The sequence below is a fragment of the Pieris rapae genome, chromosome 5, assembly GCF_905147795.1.
Source record: "Pieris rapae chromosome 5, ilPieRapa1.1, whole genome shotgun sequence".
NCBI classification, from domain to species: domain Eukaryota; kingdom Metazoa; phylum Arthropoda; class Insecta; order Lepidoptera; family Pieridae; genus Pieris; species Pieris rapae.
This window is the reverse complement of record NC_059513.1, coordinates 9,238,337-9,260,396: the sequence shown is the minus strand read 5'-3', so window position 1 is coordinate 9,260,396 and position 22,060 is coordinate 9,238,337. Positions and strand designations below refer to the sequence as shown.

General features: G+C 32.4%; 2 protein-coding genes across 16 annotated transcripts in view; one reads left to right on the top strand and one right to left on the bottom strand.

Annotated features, from left to right (window-relative positions):
• LOC111003627 (endophilin-A) overlaps window positions 1-2,600 on the bottom strand; it is a 29,052-nt gene extending 26,452 nt beyond the window's left edge. For 2 of the 5 annotated variants that reach the window (XM_022274253.2, XM_022274252.2), the window contains exon 1: window positions 2,350-2,600. The gene's annotated coding sequence lies outside the window, so the exon portion shown is untranslated. The remainder of the gene's footprint in view (window positions 1-2,349) is intronic. The other 3 variants (XM_022274250.2, XM_045628228.1, XM_022274254.2) reach the window with 2 other exon arrangements.
• Window positions 2,601-2,934: 334 nt separating this feature from the next.
• LOC111003631 (dmX-like protein 2) overlaps window positions 2,935-22,060 on the top strand; it is a 45,377-nt gene continuing 26,251 nt past the window's right edge. For 5 of the 11 annotated variants that reach the window (XR_006750221.1, XM_045628224.1, XM_045628225.1 and 2 more), the window contains exons 1-21: window positions 2,935-3,230; window positions 3,827-4,027; window positions 6,674-6,827; window positions 7,815-7,888; window positions 9,840-9,969; window positions 10,752-10,872; window positions 11,124-11,309; window positions 12,576-12,703; window positions 13,338-13,498; window positions 13,719-13,794; window positions 14,474-14,548; window positions 15,092-15,275; window positions 17,035-17,219; window positions 17,331-17,435; window positions 18,037-18,218; window positions 18,477-18,591; window positions 19,481-19,673; window positions 20,225-20,372; window positions 20,536-20,731; window positions 20,965-21,171; window positions 21,490-21,641. Coding sequence is in view for 10 of the 11 variants with exons in the window: in XM_045628224.1 (XP_045484180.1) it covers window positions 3,144-3,230; window positions 3,827-4,027; window positions 6,674-6,827; window positions 7,815-7,888; window positions 9,840-9,969; window positions 10,752-10,872; window positions 11,124-11,309; window positions 12,576-12,703; window positions 13,338-13,498; window positions 13,719-13,794; window positions 14,474-14,548; window positions 15,092-15,275; window positions 17,035-17,219; window positions 17,331-17,435; window positions 18,037-18,218; window positions 18,477-18,591; window positions 19,481-19,673; window positions 20,225-20,372; window positions 20,536-20,731; window positions 20,965-21,171; window positions 21,490-21,641 (3,060 nt within the window). In the remaining variant the exon portion in view is untranslated. The remainder of the gene's footprint in view (window positions 3,231-3,826; window positions 4,028-6,673; window positions 6,828-7,814; window positions 7,889-9,839; window positions 9,970-10,751; window positions 10,873-11,123; window positions 11,310-12,575; window positions 12,704-13,337; window positions 13,499-13,718; window positions 13,795-14,473; window positions 14,549-15,091; window positions 15,276-17,034; window positions 17,220-17,330; window positions 17,436-18,036; window positions 18,219-18,476; window positions 18,592-19,480; window positions 19,674-20,224; window positions 20,373-20,535; window positions 20,732-20,964; window positions 21,172-21,489; window positions 21,642-22,060) is intronic. The other 6 variants (XM_045628226.1, XM_045628219.1, XM_045628227.1 and 3 more) reach the window with 4 other exon arrangements.

The following is a 22,060-nucleotide window of genomic DNA, read 5'->3' as shown; positions in this document are numbered from 1 at the left end:
TGTGTATACTCTATTATGAAAAGAGAGATTAGCAAAATGCTCTGATCGATAAAGTTTAGGTTTTAGGGGTATTTATACAGCAATTCTTTTTTATTTAAGAGCAATGAAAAGTACAGTTATATTATGGTTCAAAGCTCAGGAATCATATGTCGTTTTTTAAATATTCCAAATCCTTGTATACTAAATATAAAATAACAATACAATAATTTAGAGAATACAACAGAAGTTAGATAAAGACAATATTATTTCAGATACTTATTTACAGTAAAAAGGAGCGATGTTGGCTCACAATTACGTCTAACAACTTTAGATTTTTCATATAATTCCTAAGTTCAATCCTAAAACTCCTTTCTATCTCAAAAATGATTTCAAATTTTTGGGAACCCATAACGATAGCTTACGCTCTTTCGAAAAGTATATCCTTGAAATTCCATCTCCTCCTCCTTTCTTGGCGAATCCTTTAAGGTCTCTGTAGTCTTCAATCTGCATTCTTGCTTTAAATTTCTGCTGAACAAACATTACCTGTCCACGTATTATCCCTAACTTGCGTACTAATTACTAACTGACGTGAGACTGATCTTGAATTAAATTATGTATCATGATTCATGTGCACTTTTTACTTTTGGTTTTTCATGTATCAGTTTAGTTTATTTTTTTATACCTATTTAGTTTTTTACTTTTTCTTATATGTAATATGTATTTTTGCATTTCTTGCGTACCGTATGTAATTTAATCCTTAATCCTCCTTTCATTTAATTACGTTCAATGTGACGAAATGTTATAAATAAATAAGTAAGCGAAGTAATCCAAGTTAATCCGAAAAAAATACACGTATGTTCTATTTTAACAGGAAACCGTTGATTAATCTTCGATTGGTGCCAAAAGAAGTTCAGGCCTACAAAAAGTGTTCTATACACTTATTACACCTCAGATGCCGAGAGAAAGGGTCTTCATACATAATAAATATAAAGGCCTATTCATAAGTCATATTTGTGTTTTTTATAGCCATGGTACAAGCGTTGTTGTTTATATAACAAACACATGGTCGTTATAAAAAGCCGCGATTTCAAACCGGCGCGGATGTAGTAAAGGCGCTAATTGTAGGGCAAGCGAGGGTACTCTATAAATAGACGGAACCCCGCGACGTCTGTGTATGCAATTGGCATTAAAGGGTTTAGTTGTTTGTTGATTTTTTTTTCATAGCTACATTTTTTGATTAATTACGTAACACAAAATTTAGTAGATCACCCATTGGTTATATTTTTGGTTGATTTTTGAATCACAATAAAAAATATAAAGAAGAGCATTTTTATATAATAGAACTTCAATAAAAAAATTGTTTAGTAAAACTTATTTCCAACTAGATTATCTAATCTTATAATTAAAGGTTGATGCCATCAAATTATCATTACAAAAAGCAATTCAAGTACTTAAATGAAAGATTAATCAGTGAAATGAAAACAATAAGACATTCAAAATTACAATATAATAAACTTCCAACTTTGACATACAGTAAAAAGGGTTGATTCTTCCATAAACACAATTGGGTATGGCAATACAGATCTTATTAGACCCAATTAGGAGTGTCTGTTAAAAATAAAACTATTCATGATATAATCAAGCCGGAAATAAAGGCCACTGATTCAAGAATTATCAGACAAAATTATGAATAACATGAAATCATTTTTTGTTTAAAATTTAACCTCTTACAAAAATAAATATAAAAGACCATTATTTGTAAATTGAAAATTAATAATAATCTTAACCATATTTACTGATTAATTAAAAATGGAAAGTATACATATTTATAAGTATCTAAAAAACCGAAGGAGATCTAAATTCAACATGTACTTTTTTATAAATATAATGGAATACATATATTCTATTTCATTAGGTTTTATTAACTTACTTTACTGTTTCTTAGACATTTCTCTGCAAATAAATTAATCTATTGTTAAATGGGATAAATGTATATATTGTTTTTATATTGATTTTATTAATTAAAAATATTTTATTTCTATTGAAGAAAGATTTATCACAGGTAAATTTTGTATATAACTCTTATAAACCTTTATCTAGTGCCTGGGGTACTTTTGCTGTACCATAAAAAAATTTAATTATAAAGTATTTGTTTAAATATAAAGTATGATTAATGGAATTATAATTCAAACATAATCTAGGCGCATTGCGTGGATATGATATCTTGTAATTATTTTGACTATTTCATGTGTTCAACAACAATAATTGCACACTAGAGCATTAAATTTTTTTGAAGCTTCTAATCAATTGCATGAAGAGCATTGTTAATCTATTGCTTAAACTGAGTTTATGATATTAAAAAAAACTTACCTTGATTAGATGCTAGGTAGACCACCAGAAACTTTCAGAATACTCAGCACAACTATTTTTATATGGAAGGATCACTGGAGCAAGTTAATAAATATTCTTTATTGTGGAAACAAGATGCCAAATCAAATTTATGTATAAAATCAGAGAGGTTTTAAATAAAAATATGTTTACACACCCTACAGTTTTTCAATTTTTAATATCTCTATTTCCAAATTCCAATCAGTCTCTAAGATACAACATTCATTGACGTCTAACAGATGACGTTTAACTAGACTAACATTTGGCAATTTAAAGTGCTACAATTCGTCAATTAACATTCAATTTATTTGTCAATGTCTAAATTTTGCACCTCTCAATAGCGTATTTTTAATTCTGCAACGAGCAACGAAAGTAGGGAATAAAGATTTCCTTTTTCTTATTATTAACTTGCTAAACTTATATAATTTTATTAATGATTTGATCATGAATGAATAAATTTGTCTAGATTTTGAAGGTAGACTTTTGTACGCTATATGTCATTAATAAATCAAAGTCATAGCGACTTACTTCTATTACTTCTTTGTCACAGGACTTCGATGTCAAATTAAGTACGTCATTCTGTTACGTTCGATGTATGGTTTCTTTCGTGATTTCGCATAGAAATATTCGTAATCATAAAAAGTGGCTTAATTTATAGTCAGATTGAAATTTCTGAGATGCTAATCAATAATGTATTACTATTATAAAATTGTGTTACGGTTGTTCAGTTTCTTGGTGCAAACTTAGGAAAGAAATTATAATTATATTAGCTCATAATGAACTGTCATCAAGTTCTTAGTGGTGCCTGTAATTCAGGGGATCAATGTTTTGCTGTAGGTTCCGTAGAAGGAATTCCTTTTACAGTAAGTGATAATTATTTACTGGCCTATTATATTTATACAAGACCATTTTGTATCTCTTGTGGGTTTTTTAAATTCTACTGTAACATTAGGGATATAAGGACTAAACACTATCTTAGATCATCTGTTTTTATACTGGTCATAACTAAAAATGATTTGACACAGTTATATACTTTGAAGAGCCTTAAACAAATAAATATTTATATGTATAGTCATGAAGTGTGAATTGTTGAGAAGGTCTTTGATATTTAAATTATGATATTATCCTAAGTTAAAGGATAAATAGTTCACCTTCAGTTGTTATACTACTTTTAATTAATGAAGAATTATGGTGTTGAATGGTTTATTCTTATAGTAATAAATTGAAATAACCATAAATATACTATTTTATGTAAAGTTGGTCAGCCAACTTAAAACTAACAATCAATTATTATTATGCATTGGCAATGTGTATCTATTGTAATCATTCACATCTCACTTACTGGTATTGTAAATACTGATAAATATTTGATATGTTTTTATTTTTTGAAATAATTTAGTCTTGACATTGTAAGTTTCAATATATTTAAGAAAATTTCTATAAGAATATTTTGTTTAAGGCATATGCAGCGGGATGTAACATAGTAATTCTTGCATCAAATTTTGAGCGTGTTCAAATAATACCTGGTGCCATACATGGTTACATTCGCATAAGTTCTCTGGACTGCAGTACCGATACGGGAAAGATTGCTGCTGCATATGGTGCTGAAGTGTGCATTTTTGAACCAACACCATTGATTCACACAGCATCCACTACTCATGTAAGTAGTAAAATTATTGTAATTTTTCTAAATAATATAAGATATGAGTAATTGAGATGCCTAACAGTTGAGATACTGTATCTTGTTTTCATTTTTATTGTTGTATATAATAGTTATCTAAAATTATTAATCAACAGTGTTTTTTATTATTAGATTAAGTAACTATTGTATATTATTTTTTGTGTTAATATGCACATGGAACAAAAAGGTACTTCCAAAAATTTACTGATAAGATATTAGGTGCAACCTATCTTTGTTTACCTTCTTATCTGACATTTATTGATATAGTCCAGATATAGGGTAAAGAAAGCTAACCTTTATTTTTTATCTATGAATATAGTAGAGAAAATCTTCTTAATAATAGCAACTATGTTAAACTTTTCCCTAAAATGAATAAAATATATTTCTTTAAAATATTATTTAAACATTGTTAGTATGAAATCATCAATCTACACCATATAGTAATTTGCATCTACCTTTTTGTTGATTTTTTGCAACAATATTGAAAACGTAGGTTTAATAAATTTAGATTAGTTGGTTGTCTTCATGAAATTTCTCCTAATTGTATTGAGTGTGACCTTGATATATACCATACAATTTATTTTCACTTTAATTACGTTTTCACCGCGCGGAGCGTCTGAAACAGAAATCATAAATTAGGTTAATGATTAAAACATTCAGACAAACGCAAGCAAAACGTAAACTATTTTTACAATTGTACCAATTGCGGCGTTGTATTATGGTTTGGATAGATTGATAATCGTAATATAATAGAAAATGCGAAATTTCTTACCTTACACACTTTATTTCCAATCCACAGTTTTGTATAAGAATCTCTTTCAATTTGCAAATTATACATTTAATCTTTAAAGTTATGTAATTTTTGCGTATTGATTTTATTTCTGCTCTCGATTCACTGCATACAGAATGTAATATGACGCAGCATACATATTCACGATTAGTATTATTAATGATTTAATTAAGATTCATTTTGTTATTTTCATGCTGAAACTTTTCACGAATTGTATATGATTTAAAAATAAATGAACGTGTATTGTGGGTATGATTATTCGGCAATTATTTTGCATTATATTAACGTATCGCTAATATTTGTTCATCGATAACGGTTGACTAGGTGTACTCATTTCTATTGATACTTCTACATTACTTAACTTGTCTATCCGACCTAAACGGATGTGTTAAAAATCTAAACGGGTTTGCAGGAATCAATTTGTTCAGTTTACGTCAGTCACATGACCAATTGTATATTAAATTGCTCTTCATAATAATTCAGTACCGCTAACTTGCTTATTACGTCATCCAATCGAAAAATCGCGTTCGAATCGTTATATATGCGTTAACTAGTTTTTACCTCACTGTCCTAGAAAACAAGTGATGTTTATTAAGTACTTGGCCACCAATTGCAATAAAAGTATTTACTAGGTTTGTGTACTGTCGAAAGAATTATTTCTCCCACTTATCATCTCATTTTACGATTAACGTGCTAATATATTTCAGTTATGTATAAATTTGTGTTTGCTCTGAAAACTTCTAAGCTTTGAACGTGGGCATGACACCTAATAAGATTGAATTATGTTGTATCGACTGAGCGGAAGTCAAGCGGCAAGAGGGTGCTAGGATTTTAATCCGTATACGAGGCCTCAAATGATAAGATCTAGATTCTAGACCGAGCCAATAACCTGGACAGACGTCTTAGCAGTCGTATAATTTACTTTAAATATAACACAATTAAATACTTCACTTTGAAATCTTACAAACTAGAGAAATTACGTATAGGCTCATTAGCGTATTGTGAATTTGTTTTTAATACAATTATAACATATTTATATCTACTCTCATTTGACGGTTCCTTTTAGAAACTCGTAATAAAAATTTAAAGGAGCTTAGTCAAATAGTCCTAATATACTCAATACAAAGCAAGATACGGTCACCATAGGCTAATCTTGACTTAAATAAATAATTAATGTTCCTTTACAACGTAATAGTAAGTAAGTAAATATATATGAAAATGTAAACCGTATTTGCGAATCTAAACAAGGCGTAGATTTGTTGACCTTCTTGTTCGACAATACAAATACTGAATTATTTGTTCGCTGTTGTTCGTGTCGCTTACTTATACTTAGTTCAGTTTACAGATATAGTTTATTAGAAAGAGTAAAAGGAAATATAATTGTTATAGTTTAAAAATAAAAACTAAATAACAGTATTCTGGTGATCAAGATCCCCTCTTACTAAGAGCACGAGACACTGATGATGAAGATGTTATAAATATAAAAACTTAAAAAGTAAACCTTACCTAATGTTTTGAGTAAAAATATTGTGAAAAAAACATTATCTCAGACCATATGTTAAATGGAATAGATATCATTATCTATAAGTTCGTGTTAAGGCCTCACTGGCTTAGATTAAACAGTTACATTGTGAAACTGATTTATTTTATCCGCGAATAAGATTTTCATTCGAATGCAAATTTTACCTAAGAGTATTGTAGATCTAATTGACACTTCGCATTATCATGCACACAACTTCAAAGTTATCAAACGTTACTATATATCTCTAGAAACCTCTTTTTTGGTCTTAATTATATTCATATAAATATCCTGAAGTTTCATTATTTAATTGTAGGGACTAGAATACAGATGGGTCCAAACAGGAAAATTGGTGGCAGACGGCCCTATAACCGCTCTATCATGGAACCTTGAAGGCACGCGTCTGCTCACTGGTGGTAGGATTTTACAACTGTGGCATCAGGCATCGCTTTATCAAGATGATAGTCAACGTAAGTTTCTATAAACATTTTGACCATATCGTATATACATATTTTAAATGATCTGCAAGCATGTGTTATGCATCACATAGAAATAGTAGGGCTTTCACTATTACGTTTTACTACATATAAATTACTTTTATATATTTTTTATAATAAATCTATAATCAAATGATATAATAGTTTTGTTAATAATTTGCTTTGCATGACTTTGGGTGCAAAAATAATGCTTGCTTACTGAAACGAAGAATAGAAGCGTTTAGACATATCCGCTAGGGTAGAAACATGTTGGATATGGTCACGACCTTGATAATAATCCTTACCATTTGATTTACGTCTTGAAAAGATATGTCAAAAATTCAACCCTGCTAATATTGAACTTGCACAGACTATTTCAGAAGTAAACGACCTTCCTGGCAAATTTCCAGTTACTCCTCTAGATTCTGTTTTATCGATTTCTCTGTTTTAGGTCAGATTATTTAATTTCAAGACACGAACTTAGTACTGTCGAACTTCGTCATTTTAACGATAAAAATTGTATGAAACGCGCTCTTGACATATTGAATAGTCGAGCCGCACTATTGTTTTCAGACCGTGTCATAGTCTCACTATAGAATGTTTATAATTCTATTCTCATATGGCGTACTAGAAACAGAAATTATATAAAACTAATTTAAGTTCTAGTTAAACTAATTTTTCTTCCTTAATAATTATAATAATAAGTTGTTAGTATTATAATAAATAAATTGAAATCAAAAAGTTGAAATCCAAATAATACCTTACATATTTTAACAAATGAAACTAATTGCTTCCGAAAGGCAATATATATATAACAAAAAATGCGAAGAAATCGATGCGAGATTGCCGTATCGACTAAATATCTTATTAAATATATATATATCCCTCACAGTACGGAACGCTTGGTTAGTGAATAACCATTGTTATGCCCGCCATTACATATTCTATTGTTTATATTTATATCTATGGTAAATATTTCAGCCAGTTCCGGCGTAACGTTTCAAATCGGCGGCGACAAAGATGACAAGCCAAAGCAAGCTGAAGAGGATGAACCGGTGAGAAATTATTTGTTAGCGCTGATAAGAAACTGATATCATTGTCAGGCGTATCACGCGTTTGATTTACTATTGATAAAATTATCATGAAGGCATGCAAATGTTTCGTATCATCTGATTGTGTTGTATTGTATGTAATTAGTAAAATTTACATAAAACACTTTTTTACCGGATTGAAGCTATGTATCATTGTAAACTTATAATTATTTAACACGGTCTAGGTGACCACGCTCGCTGTAAAGCATGCGAAACGTCGAATTAATTTAAAATTATGTTAAATAATTTTAAGTTTACCATAATATATATACAGCTTCAATCCGGTAAAAAAATGTTTTCTTTATATGTGTAAAAGCCATGTTAGTAATAATACAAATAGTAAAATTAGTTTTAAATTTTTCTGGCGGTGGTGTGTATAGGGGCAGACTGTAAACGCAAAACTTGTACGTTAATTGTATCTACACAACATTACCATATTTTTTTGCGGTCAGAACTAAACCTATCAGCTAAAGCGAGAAAGTCCAATTAGTAATAATATAATGAACCAATAAAACATGTAATGAATTAATTTTTAAATTCCAACCGGATATTTTGTAAAAAGGCCGTTTTTCGTCTGTGAATATTAACTTGGTTGTCAAATTTATGATAAAACATACATTCAAAAGATATACTTTACTGATTGAAAGTTTCATATAAAATTGCGTGATCATTCAGCCGAGTGTCAATCGAAATTGTCATTTAGCGAATAAAGATATGAATCGCTAGTGATGTAGATACGTACCTATGACATTAAAATAGATTAGAGATGATTAGAGGGGGTAATAGATATTGTCAAACAAAATAATACTCGCAGGTAAGATATCGTTAATGAGAGTAAACTCATTGGGCTGTCTTACATAACAAGAAACATAGCAATTCAAGAAATATTTCGGCCGCAGGAAATAGATAATAAACGGAAAAACAGTAGTGAAGAATTTTCCTGTTTGTACGACGTATTCAGTTTTGTTTACATATTTGTTAATACGTAATCGTAATTTTTCTAAGATAATAGTGTCAGACTAATTTGAAATCGATACACATTATAAACTTATGTTATCGCGTGTCTCAACTGTTCTATAATGATCTTTTAAGCGTTTTATACAGGTACAGTTGACTAGAGAAATAACCTAGGTTACACAATATGATGTAAGTCTTTGTTCTAGGCTGCAAAACTTATACTTGTCTGATGTTATCTCTACCTATATTGCAAGTATGTAATTGAAATGTATAATCGCAGTTCCTTGAATTTAATTACGGTAATCTTTGGGAAGCGATTGGTATGAGTGGAAGTAATATTATTATCTCACACATAGCAACGCTTTAAAAAGGAGCGTCTAGAAAAAAAATATAAAAAATCACATACAAAAAAGGAAAGTGTAACTTGGCGATTAAAAAGAGTGGCGGAGAGTTTATTACCAGTTCTTCTCTTCCCTTCTTCGCCCTTAAGAACTGGCAGTAAATGTAAAATTATATTCATTTAATATTTTTTTTTTTTTGACGTTCATAAGTGTACATTATGTTACCGATACGAATAAATAAATTTTGATTTGATTTGAATGTAGCCACATCCGAACATCTTACATTTTGCATAATAAATTTGAGTAAACAGGTAATGTTTTTACAGAAAGTTGAGACTTCTCACTGCTCCAATAATCATTCCCTAGTGAAAATACCCTTTCAACAGCAGCATTGCATTAAAACTTTGCAGCATTCTATTAAAACCTTTAGAAATACAAATGAGTATAAAATTATACAAATGTGTATGTTTAGAGTACAGGATTTGAAAAGAGTGCGGTCATAAGACTGAAAATGTCTGTTGACCAATTACAATGTGCCTTTTTTTAATATACTTTTACTGTATTATATACACCCCAGATGTTTCTCTTTCATGATTTAAATCTCTTATTTATTACAGGGTTGGTTGTGTGTTTGGCAATGCCACACCGCAACACCGGCCCATCACCTTGCGTTTTCACCAGATGGAGTGCTTTTCGCGACCTCCGGAATGAATGATAGACTCGTAAAGATATGGTATCAGAACAAAGGTATGTTAAAAGATATTAATTTAATTATTTGTTTTATGGGGCCGTTCAAGAATTAGGTAAGCAGACTTACAGCATTTTGTTCCATTGCTATGAATGTCTCATTTTTAAGAATATGCAATATGTGGATATAGAGTAAAATTATTATTGGCGACGTAAACGTCAAATAAGAAATTCAAAGCCCACCCCCTGCCCCTGTAGTGCTTGCGTAATACTTGAACGGCCCATTTATCGGATTTGTTAAATCATAACTAATATTAATTTACACCCTTTCTGTAGATTTGAGAGGTCATCTACCAATATTATAAAGATTTGATTTTGTTTATTTTTTTGCATGGCTAACTATAGGACTGATTTTTCTTTCATGAAAAACTATTTCACAATTAAAAGCCTACGTTATATGTGATGAACATACGCTATATTTTCATAAACGTTATAGTTCTGTATGAAATTACGATTGGGATACATCCCAAGGTATTAAAAAGACCAATAACAATTCGAAAGATTTTCAAACAAGAGTTTAGTTAGAAGATATTAATATCTACTATAATGTCCGCGGTACTGAAATGTGTAAAAAGTAAAAAATATTTTTGTATTAAAGTCTAATTAAAGTATATATACTGCTACGAGCGAATTCATGCTGGTGTAACTGCAGAACACAGCTAGTTACCAATAATATGGTGTATCCCGTAAGATATCCCCACACTCCAGTATGTAACTTTGCATCACATTTATCCTTTATCGGGTAATTAATATAAACGTAAGTTATATACGATAATTTTTAGTATTGGTTCAAACGCAAGGGGAACACTCGGCGCCGGAACTCAACTACACCTTCATCTACGTCGCACATCCGAGGGCAGTCACTCACCTCTCGTGGAGGAAGACTAGCAAATACATGCCTAAGTGAGTAAAACACTATTCTTATTCTAACTCTCTAAAAGTAAGATGTTAAAATTTTATGCTATGCTGCAGTTTTTCACACAAATAGGTATTTAAATAGATGAATTACGTTCGTAATACATACGTAATTTTATAAGCTTATTTCGAAACCAATTATGACCTACTTGAAGCACTAGATTCGTTCCCTGTATTAATTTTTGAACCCATATAATCGTTAAATATTTCTATGATTCATTCCATGTTAATTGTTACAGAGGCAGCGTGGGCAACGTACTAGTGACATCATGCGTTGACAATATCTGCCGCGTGTGGGCTGAAACGTTATTGCCAGAAGACGAATGGGGCGGATGTGTGACCGCCCATTCTCGTTCCCCACCCCGGAGACAACGCGCTACACATCGGCATAAACATCGATTCATGCAACGTTTGAAGCATATGAAGTAAGTGTTTTTACGCGTGAAGAAAATTTTGATTAATTTCTATAGCGTCCCAAATTTGATAGTCCGGTTCGAAGGACCACAATGTTCCATCTGTTTGTATATTGTATACAACAAATAACAATTATACTTAACATATAGCTAAAGATGGAATACGTTATATATGTCGCAGTAAAGTAGTGAAATCCGAGATTTAATTGAATATCTACAGTCTACACACACAGATAATTAAAGATCGAAAGTTAATCAAGTCGCCTAGCATTTTGATTTAAATAAAGCAGCGTCGAAAACGTTTAACTATCTGTCTGAGTGCCAGTCTGTTGATAAAAAGTTTTTGTTTCAAATTGTGGTCTTTGGTGAATTTGTCAGCATGTTGTCGACTTCGCCATGATTATTTCGAGATCTTGGAAATTCCATGTTTTGTTTTATTGTAAATGGTTAGGTAAGGTTAGTCTTGTTGCCTTAGAACATTTAGGAAACTCGTCCAAACGTTTCGTTCAGTCACTTGTCTGACGGAACTAGGAATTCAATTAACTCTCTGATTTAACTACTTTACTGCGACATATATACAAAAAGGATCAATATTTACGAAACTAAATAAATAATTAGAAATTATGAAAAACGTAATACTTACTTCGGCAGTGCAGTGTAAGGCTTCGTACACACGACATTATCCTGCACGTTTTATTTGTATTCGTTTTTTTAACGTACAATCACCCGGGTATTCACACGGTAGATTTTCCTTCGTATAAAAAACGAGTAGCCGCAGTCTTCACACAGTTGTGATTGTGAATTGTGTCAGTGATGGATCCACGCTTGGTTGTTCTTTTATATTGGTACAATCGAAGGTGCAAACGGTTTCCCCGCCGACAGAGCAGAAGGTTTTGGGTACATCCTATAAATGAAGAAAGAGGGCGTACTAAACTAAACTAAAAAAATAAAAAAGCGTTTGGTTGCTATTCGATAAAAAACGTATAAACATCGTGCCGTGTGAACGAGACAGAACTATACTATGTGCCACTGCAAGCCGAATACGTAAAAGTTCATTCGATTTGCTTGACAAGTCCGTTGAGTATTCGTTTAAACGTATAAACGGTGTACGATTTTTTGCAGTACAAGCGACATGTGAATGGTTCTATAGAGAATGTATGTGCCACTATTAATACGTTAAGATGGATACTGCAAAAAAACGTGCAGTAGAATGTCGTGTGAACGAAGCCTAATGGTGCAACAATGAGGTACATAATTATAAATTCCTTTTTTTTACAGAACGTGTTTCCACATCAGACGTACGGCCCAGTCTTCGAAGCAGCCGGGCGCTCCGATTCCCACACTTCCTTCTACGTACAGCGCTCACGACTTCCACAACTCCTACCACGCTACGTCGTTTACTGCTGGTACGTAATTTTCTTCAAATTAATAAGTACTCGCGATTATTTTTAATAATAAATTACAGTAACTACTTAACAGCACATTGTATTTACTTATCAAAGTAATCCAAATCTTTTCAATTATGGTTCTGACGTTATTTTGTTGAATCCAAGCGGACACACAACTATTACAATAAGGAGATATTTTTATACTCGAAGAGATTTTTATTTATTTTTTTTGTAACAATACTGGAAAAGTTCAAACCAAGTCAACAATAGCTGACATTTTACTTAAGCATTTAGCATTGACTTTGAAGTTTAACAAAAATATATCATTCAATTATTATAGCTATATTTGTTTATCTTACTTTTCGTTGAAAAAATCAGTACAAATAGTAATTATTAAATTATGAACAGGGCAACGGGCCAGGCAATAACAATTACTTTTAAATACATAACTCATAACTCATTACATAAACTCTCTATACGTTTTCTACAAAGTGTGCTATGGTGAGTGTACTGAAGTATTCTTTGGGTTGATTCCTCTGATGGTTTAACATCGTATGAGCCGTATCCTTTGCCCCCCTATTCTATAAAAAAGTATACATTGCAACATCAAGAAGTTTATTATTTAAATCTAATTCCATAAAACTGTATTTAGGTCTCCACTTCCACCTGGCAGCGTCAATAAATGCGGAAACAGACATACCACTAGTTCCATCTCTTTCTGGCGGTGGAAGGTTCATCCTACACTGGCTTCATAATAAGGAAATGCACTTCACGAGTCAAGCTGAAGCGATATTACATGATTTAACTAAAAAAGTAATTATTAATATTAATTTATTTTAAATATGTAATCAATTAGTATGACTTTATAAAATCGAATGTCCAGGTACTATTTTATTTTATTGCATACGATTGTGGATTTATTATATTAAAATAAATTTAAAAAGAACTTAAAAAAATGTTTTTTAACTAACAATGATTTCGAAATGTGCCTTTTTTAACTTGTGACTTTCATATTTAAACTTGCCAATTACAGATATTAGACAAAGAGGAAACTGAAGAAGGTGGTTCAACATCAGATCAAACACAGCCGGAGGGAGAAAATCATGAAAGTATGGCCCAAATTTATTAACACACACCATTGACATTTCATACAGATCCTATGAGATTTTTCATGTACACACACAAATATATAAAGCAAGAAATATTTCTATAGTCGATGCATTATAATCTGAGCCGTCGTGGCAATAAATGTCACTCACAGTAGGAATGTGCACGCAATGCAACCCGTTATCGATACTCAGATACCTGCGTACGCACTGATTGATCGTTACAAGTAAGGGTGGTTATTTTCATATAAATATAAGATGTTTTCTTATGACACTCATCACATTACTTACGGTTCGTTACGCACAATTGAGATTTTTTTTAATTTTTCTAACGTGGCTTTGAATAAATTAAATAGTGACATCAAATCAGCTCGGGCCGAATTTAATTCAAATTATAACCTTTACATTATTACGCACATCACTACACCTCTCCATAAGACCTATGAGTGCGAGCGAGACAGGCAGATAAATATTATTAATGACCCGAAGCCTCAGTTTATATTGCGTCGAGTATGTATTTCTTATAGGATCTATAAATTAGTACGCTTTCAGTCTACATTAAATAACGAATACAAAATCTTAATTTTATCAAAACTGGTTAGCTATTAGCGTAAAAGCATAGTATTAGAATTTATGTAATAGAATTGTGCTTCGATTTGAATGCTTATTTCATGCTGCTAAGTAGGACATAGGCGACCGAGTCAACATTTGACTAAAGGACTGTCTGAAGACAACAGCAATAGCGATGAGCAAGCAGGTAAATATGCTTCAACGCTTTAGTAATAGGCGGGAGTCATATCACTAGGACCTTATACAAATTTGTATCATGTGTCTATTTATTTTAATACAAAAAAAAATTAAACACAAAGTTATCAATTATTTGTTATTTACAACTAGTAGTAAATTCACTCGAGACAAAGTCAGAAACTTTTTTTTTGTTTTTTTTTTGACTGCTTTAAAAAATAATCTTTTGTATGAAATGAGTTCAAGGGAGAAATTTAGTCCTTCCTTTTCATTAAGTGTGTTGGGGCTTCAGCGTGAGTCTGACGTCGTAGGTTCGATCCCGGCTGTGCACAAATGGAATTTATATGTGCGTTCAGAAAAATATCGTGAGGAGGTTACACCCAAAAAGTTGACGGCGTGGATCAGGCACAGGATGCTGATCACCTACTAGATTGAGAATCATTTCTCAATCATCTCTCATGAGAGAGATACAGAAATCTGAGGCCCAGACCTAAAGAGCTTGTAGCACCATTACTTATTATTACTTTGGAAAACTGAACAATTTTTATAATTACAGGAAATGGCAACAGTCACCCAAGCCTTTCTAATACGACGTCCATCAACTCGATAGCGACGGATGTGACGTGTACACATTTACCGGACTCCCTGGATGCCAAAATTGAGGCATTGTTACGAGATTGGCATCAAAGCCCCGATCTACTGTTCTCGATACACCCTGTGGATGGCAGTTTTCTCATATGGTGAGTTTTTTATTCTTACTTCAAAAAAACATAATTTTTGTATTAAATCTTATTTTCTACACATGTTCGTTCTTAAAACTTTATTACACGAGACGTTTTACATATTTAAAATTAATTATGTTGAAAGAACTTTATTTGTCATTAAAATATATAATTTATTTACATGAGAAACTTACCAGCGACATACACGTCACCATTAGCCGTCCCAACTTCAGTCTATTATGTTCACTCTAACATATATCTTTAACTCCTTTTTTGAATTTTTAAACGCGCTAATATATTAAATTTTAGACGGTAATTGATTGAATAATTGCACATCCTCATACCTAATAGACTTCTTAAAATAATTTGTACTCATGTAATATATATAACATGCCCTTGCATGATATGTTCATGGCGTTGCAAGTACACTTGACAAATCACTAGTATAATATAACTATTTTCTTAGTAAAACTACACGTTTAAACGTTCTTATAAAAAATAAAATTCAGAAAGTCTTGGCCATACTGCATCCGTTTGATCATTTTTATATAATTAACGAGTAGGTGTTTAAGCCAGACAGACGTCTCACACATTTCGATTATGCCAGTTTCCTTACGATGTTTTCCTTCACCGTACATGCAAGTTTAAGGTACATAGGCAGAAATTGCATTGGTGTATATGACCTCTGGGATGAGTGAAACAACCTACCCAACTGTGCTTTACTTGGGACAGCCTGAAAGTTAACATTTTTTTTAATACAGTTGCTCAAAAAGTGGCATATTGCAGGGAGGTATAGCGTTCGGAAAGTGGGCTATTACACACTCGTGCTTTTTCTTTGCCATTCCCGCACTCGTGCGTTCTCTTTGCCAACTGTCAAAACAATGTGTATTAAAAAGAAAAAACCAACCACGAAGGTTTTATTAAAAAAGATTCATAGAAGTTTTTATGATATATGATTTCTAAATATTATAATAATTGGATTCAATAAGTTCGGTTAGGTTTCTTTTCATTTCATATCAATTAAAAAAATATTAAAAATAATTTTATGATATATGCAAATACGTATTTCTAAAAAGTTGACTAATAATTGGATTTTGCTTCATATCAATAAAAAAATATTAAAAAGAAAAAACCAACCACGAAGTTTTTACTAAAAAAATCACAAGTTTTTATGATTCATGCAAATATTTTAAAAAGAAGCTACTAATTTGTTTCCATATCAGATTTAATGATTGGATTCAATAAGTTAGATTTGGTTTCATTGCAATAAAAATAATCTACTGAAAACTTGGCTGTATGGGCGAAGATCCCTTTGCCTACCCAGAATGGGTGAAGAAAAGAAAAAAAAAGGTTTGCTCATATTATTTGACGGTTGGCGCCATTTTCCAAAAATGTTCTTTCGAGTTGAGTTATTTGTTGCACAAAATGAGTAATTTCGATGATATTTTATTTGAATTAATACCACCCGAACTCAGTATAATTGCACAAAATGCTTCGGAGAACAATTTACCGAAAACATGTAAGTCGCTACATATCTACGTGCAACGAATTTATTCCGTAGAGAGAAGAGAAAAAAAAGCAAATAGTTTAATTAAATTGCCTAATTTTTTCGCAACTGTATTAAAAATAGTCGTTCAGTACACGTGCGGTACCGTCATTGCAACTTGTTCCGACTGTCAACCCTCACCTTCGGCTGCGCCTCGGCTCGGGTAGACATTCGTCGGAACTCGTTGTAATGACAGGCTTTCCGCACTTGTAATGAAATATACTATTTCAGGGTATGTGAGTGGCTAGATGAGTTACAAGCGGGTGCAATACGGCAAGCCCAAGTGTCCTTCTCTGCACGAATACCATCCGCGTTTCCTCTCGGAGACGCTACTACCATGTGTACGCCGGCCGCACTTTACCACGCAGCGGCCCAACCACTCTACGTGCGACATAGGACAAAACCGGTTAATACTGGTAAGATTCCAGGATATTGTTGTATCCAGAATGTTCTAGGTTTTATCAAATATTGAGCAATTATTATGCCTGAAAAATTATATTATTAATTCGATTTTTTTATATGTCTAGGCCAACAGCCAGAAATTGTTACAACGCCACTAGCGAGTGTTCAAGAAGAAAAAGATGAAAATGAATGGCCTCAAAATGATCAAAATGCGGAAAATCAAGAAAATGGTAAGTTATAAAAAGAATTGGTTGCCTGTAAAGTCGGTATACGGGCGAAAGTTTTACGTGACAACGACTTTGAGTGGTAAAATAATTTTAATGTGAATATTCATTCGTATAGTAGGAAGAAGGATGAAATAATAGTAACAATTTAAAACATTTATTTATACAAAGAATTATATTTAAAACATTAATTTATACAAAGAATCTCGCACTGAATTTCATATGTCTGTCTCTGTCGCTCTTAGGCGGGCTAACCATGCCCGAGTGGGAGGGACGCGTGCCTCTCACTCGCTCTCATTGTGAGCGCATAACGTGAGCGGAGCGTAAAGCAGTTTCTTGAAGTGTCACCCGGCAAACCAATTTATAAGACGTTGTCACGTCAAAACATTTGTGCATGTTAAAAATAATTAGTTGATTTGAAAATACGTGTTTTATATCTAATATTGGCTGTATTTGAATCATCATATAAATAAGAAATAAATTTGAGAACTGCACTTTATTTTAAGTAATGTTATATATAAAATTGAATTTTTTTCTTTGATTCCTCCTATATTATTCCCCCCAAAAGTATTAAATTAATTTGTTAGTTATTTGATAATTATTTTAGGAGCAAGAGAAGAGAATAACAACGATATGAAAAGGAAAACAAGTGTCGCAACCGAAGATATAGAGAATCAAGACAGTGATGTCTTAGAGTCAGCCCCAGTGATATCTATGGTCACTAATCACACAAATGGGACACTCAATCTATGGCAGTTGACTTTTGATGATAAATCTAAATTTTCTCAAGTAAGATTTCCTTACATCCATACTTCTAGGTCTTATAGTTATTGAATATTTTCCATGGATCTTCTTAGTCTATGGATCCGGGTAAACGAAATTGTGTCAGTTAAGATAATCTCCTACCATAAACTATCACAAAAACATTTGTTAAACCGTGTGTGCTCTTGTCTTGTACTGTGTATATTCGTTGTCTATGTCTATTTAAAAATTGCAAGATTTCGAATTTTAAAGACTTTTGTAACTTTTATTATATTTAAACTTTAGGTGCTGTCCATCGGTCACGCTTCAAGAGCTTCGGGTCACAGGTTTAGAGTTAATGACATCACGTGCCATCCAGTATTGCCTTTGTTGCTCACTACGAGTCACCACAACATATCTGGTAAGTCATAAAAACTGAAGGCAATTAAGAAGAATTAATAAGGCAAAAGCATTCACCCTGTATCTGTATATGTATACTACTTTCTTCTACATCCTCAAAACTATACGTTAAGCAGAGATTTTGTAGACGATATTTGAAATTTCTAAAGCATACTAAAACTTTATCCGTTACGTGTTTTGTTTAACACATCACCTGATACTACGCAACTTATCATCCCATTTGTCCCTCCTTTCAAATGAACTTGTTTTAACGACTCACAGATATCTAGCATTCTTATAAACGAGCTACATGTTGTACGAGTTTCATGTAGAGCACTATATATCCAAAGAGCTATCTATAGTTGGTCCCTTCACACTTTGAAATCGATTTTCCTTTTCCTTGGTTTTTATAAATCTATTTTTTTATTTAGTTAAAAAGAATCACAGTCAGATTTAATATTGTATTTAATGTTTTGTATCAATGTGCCAAGCGGCAAGGGTTTATAAATTAATATAGTGACAGTAATAATCACGATAGATAGAGTTGTGTTATAACACAGTCTTTCTTCCAAACTCTCTTCTATTGTTCTAAAGTATAAGAGTAAAAATTATAATATTAGCATTAGTAAGGGGAGAAAATGATTGAGACCGAAGTGAGAAAAGCAGATCGAGTAAACGCAGATTTTTTATATATTTATTAATATAGATATACAAATACATGGAGTGTTAATATACTGGTACATGACTATATATTGGGGCTTTTACCTTAGTTATAAATAATTTACAAAAAAGGCTTCACTTCTGACATGTGTTATTTTTATTCTAGGAAGTGCCTTGATCTTGACCGATGTAATTTTTTAGTCAAGATTGGTAAGTTGGAGGTGATGGTAAAATATTAATAAAATCCACAGATGAAGCGCGAGATGTAGCTCCGACGGACGATCAATTTGCTGCTGGTGGTCTTTGTTCAGAACTAATTATGTGGCGCGTGGAATGCGTGGGACCTTTGGGGAAGTCTGGTGGCGTCTCTGAATTGGCGCGTGTGAATTCACCCCATTTGTCCGCATTTAGTAATGTTGCCTGGCTGCCCACCTTGCTGCCGAGGTGAGTTTTTAGTAGGGCTGCATCGATACGCCTTTTTGCCGATACTGTACCGATACCAACGCATATTGAATTAAAATGAAATTTAGGTAAAATGTTTAGTATCATATTAATCACAATATTTGAATAAGATTTATGGTTTTGTTATTAAAATTCAAAATTAAGAGTAATAATTAAAATAAATAAAATTAACATTGATAAGATTTTTGTAATACTGTATTTTATTTTATGTAGTATCGAAAAAATACTACGCGCGATAGTAGTTTAAAGCCAACTAGTGTCTAGCGAAATGAGAGGGGCAATCCTAGATCAAACAAGATGCGCGTTTACATACATTTTTAAAAGCACCAAATTTGAAAAGTATCGTTGTATCGCCGATACCAACTTATGGGCAAACCCAAAGTATAGCCGATGCAACAATGCAATATCCATACAACTTCCTCACAAACGAGTAGCCCGCGACATCGCAGCACAGAGTTCACGAGGGGATTTTTGTATCAAGAAAGTTGCATGGGTGTCAAGAAGTTGAATGTCATTTTTTTTCTTATTTCCAGCACTACATTAGGAAATCTTTCGAATTCGCCATCCGCATGTTTCGTGGCAAGTGACGGAGAGAGTCTGCGTTTGTTCCAAGCCGTTATTGATGCGCGTACTCTGTTAGCTGAAATAGCTTCGTCTGAACGCCGCCATAAAGATGTAATGGTAATTAGTTTTTAAGTTAATTAATTTTGTTTTATCCATAGGAACCGATATCACTAAACGTCAAAGTGTACTCTACTAGGAAATATCCCCCCCCCCCCTTTTTTTCATATATATTGCGTGCCAAATCTTTATGCAAACGTTCTAATTTTTCATCATATTTCAGCATGATACAATGTCGATATCATCAGAATCAACTGTCGAAGAAGGAGGAGTTCCTCTTCACGACAGATTCAAAATAGTCTCCCAGCAATCTACGGCACGGCCAGGAGCAATAATACAATTACATGCAATCGCTGATGCAACACACGATTGGCATAACACGCAACTGTTACACGTCTTTCAAGAACAGCTAATTACAGGTTAATTATATATTTTTTGTATTTAATACATATATATATACATAGTGCAATTTTTTCCAAAATTAATCCACATTGCTGCCGAAGACGTTTTTATCAATACTTCCTATTAGCATAATCATATTACAACGTTCCGTTTGTCTTGAGAAAAAAAAATTCTTCTTCAATTAAAAAAAAACAGAACTTCTATAAATTATTAAAAATTTAAATTGTAATACATGAATTCATTCCAATAGGAGAAAGGACATCAACAGAAAGTGCGGATTCTGGTGTGGAAGGCGACGTGAATACGATAACGGAAGCTGGAATGGAGGCAATAGTGGATCTGCGGAAAGCCGCAGTTTTTAATGAGCCCTTCTACATTGTTGTTCTTGAGAGGACAGACGGTGGCTCCACGGTACATATGTGGAGGCTAACTGTATCTTCGCAGGGTGATATTAATGGTAAATAAAATTATTTCATAACATCCCGGAATTAAATATGAATGCAGATAGAAATTTCCTATTTTCCCTTTAATCCTTATATCTATCTATATCTTAACCTATAAACATTTCTTTAAGCTAAAAAAATTCATGATTCTCACCTTGTAACTTGTTTTTTATAAGATAGTTTTCTGTATACTTCTATGTTCAGGGAAACTGAATTTTATAATTTACTATCGTATGGTGTTTTGTCTTCCCCAAGACAGACCTCCACCTATGCCTTCTACATATAATATTCGCTAATAAACCCTTTTAATTAACCACAAATAATATTTTTAGATGATATGACGAATAGTATGATGTACGTTCCTGATAGTGCTTTAGTGCAAGAAGATGAGGGCGAGTCCCGAAAGAATTCCGTGTCAGTAGATGTCGACCAAGCAGCACCCGCACATCAAATTCACTCACATCTATCTATTTCTACGAAAAAGGTTTATTATTTTGTATTAAAATTCACGCACAGAATGAATTAAATATAATTGTTAGGTTAACGTACACATTTCTCCGAAAAACTGAAAGTTTTGAAACATAATTAGTATTTCTGAACGTATAATTCTGCCAAGTTATACCAATAATCCGAATAATATGTTTATAATTTCGATCTTGTTTCTTAAAAAGCCGGCAACGCACTAGCGAGCCCTTTCGCATTGAGAGCCTCCTGCCCGTTTTAATAAAAAGATAATAACAAATGATTTAGAGCCTGTTTCACAATGTCCGGATAAGTTCCAAATAAGATATTTGTTACTTATTGGTATGGTAAATAGTATTTTTGCGTTTCACAACTGTCAGATAGCGCTATACGTCATGAAATTCGAAGTATCTTATTTGGAACTTTTATCTTTCGAATAAT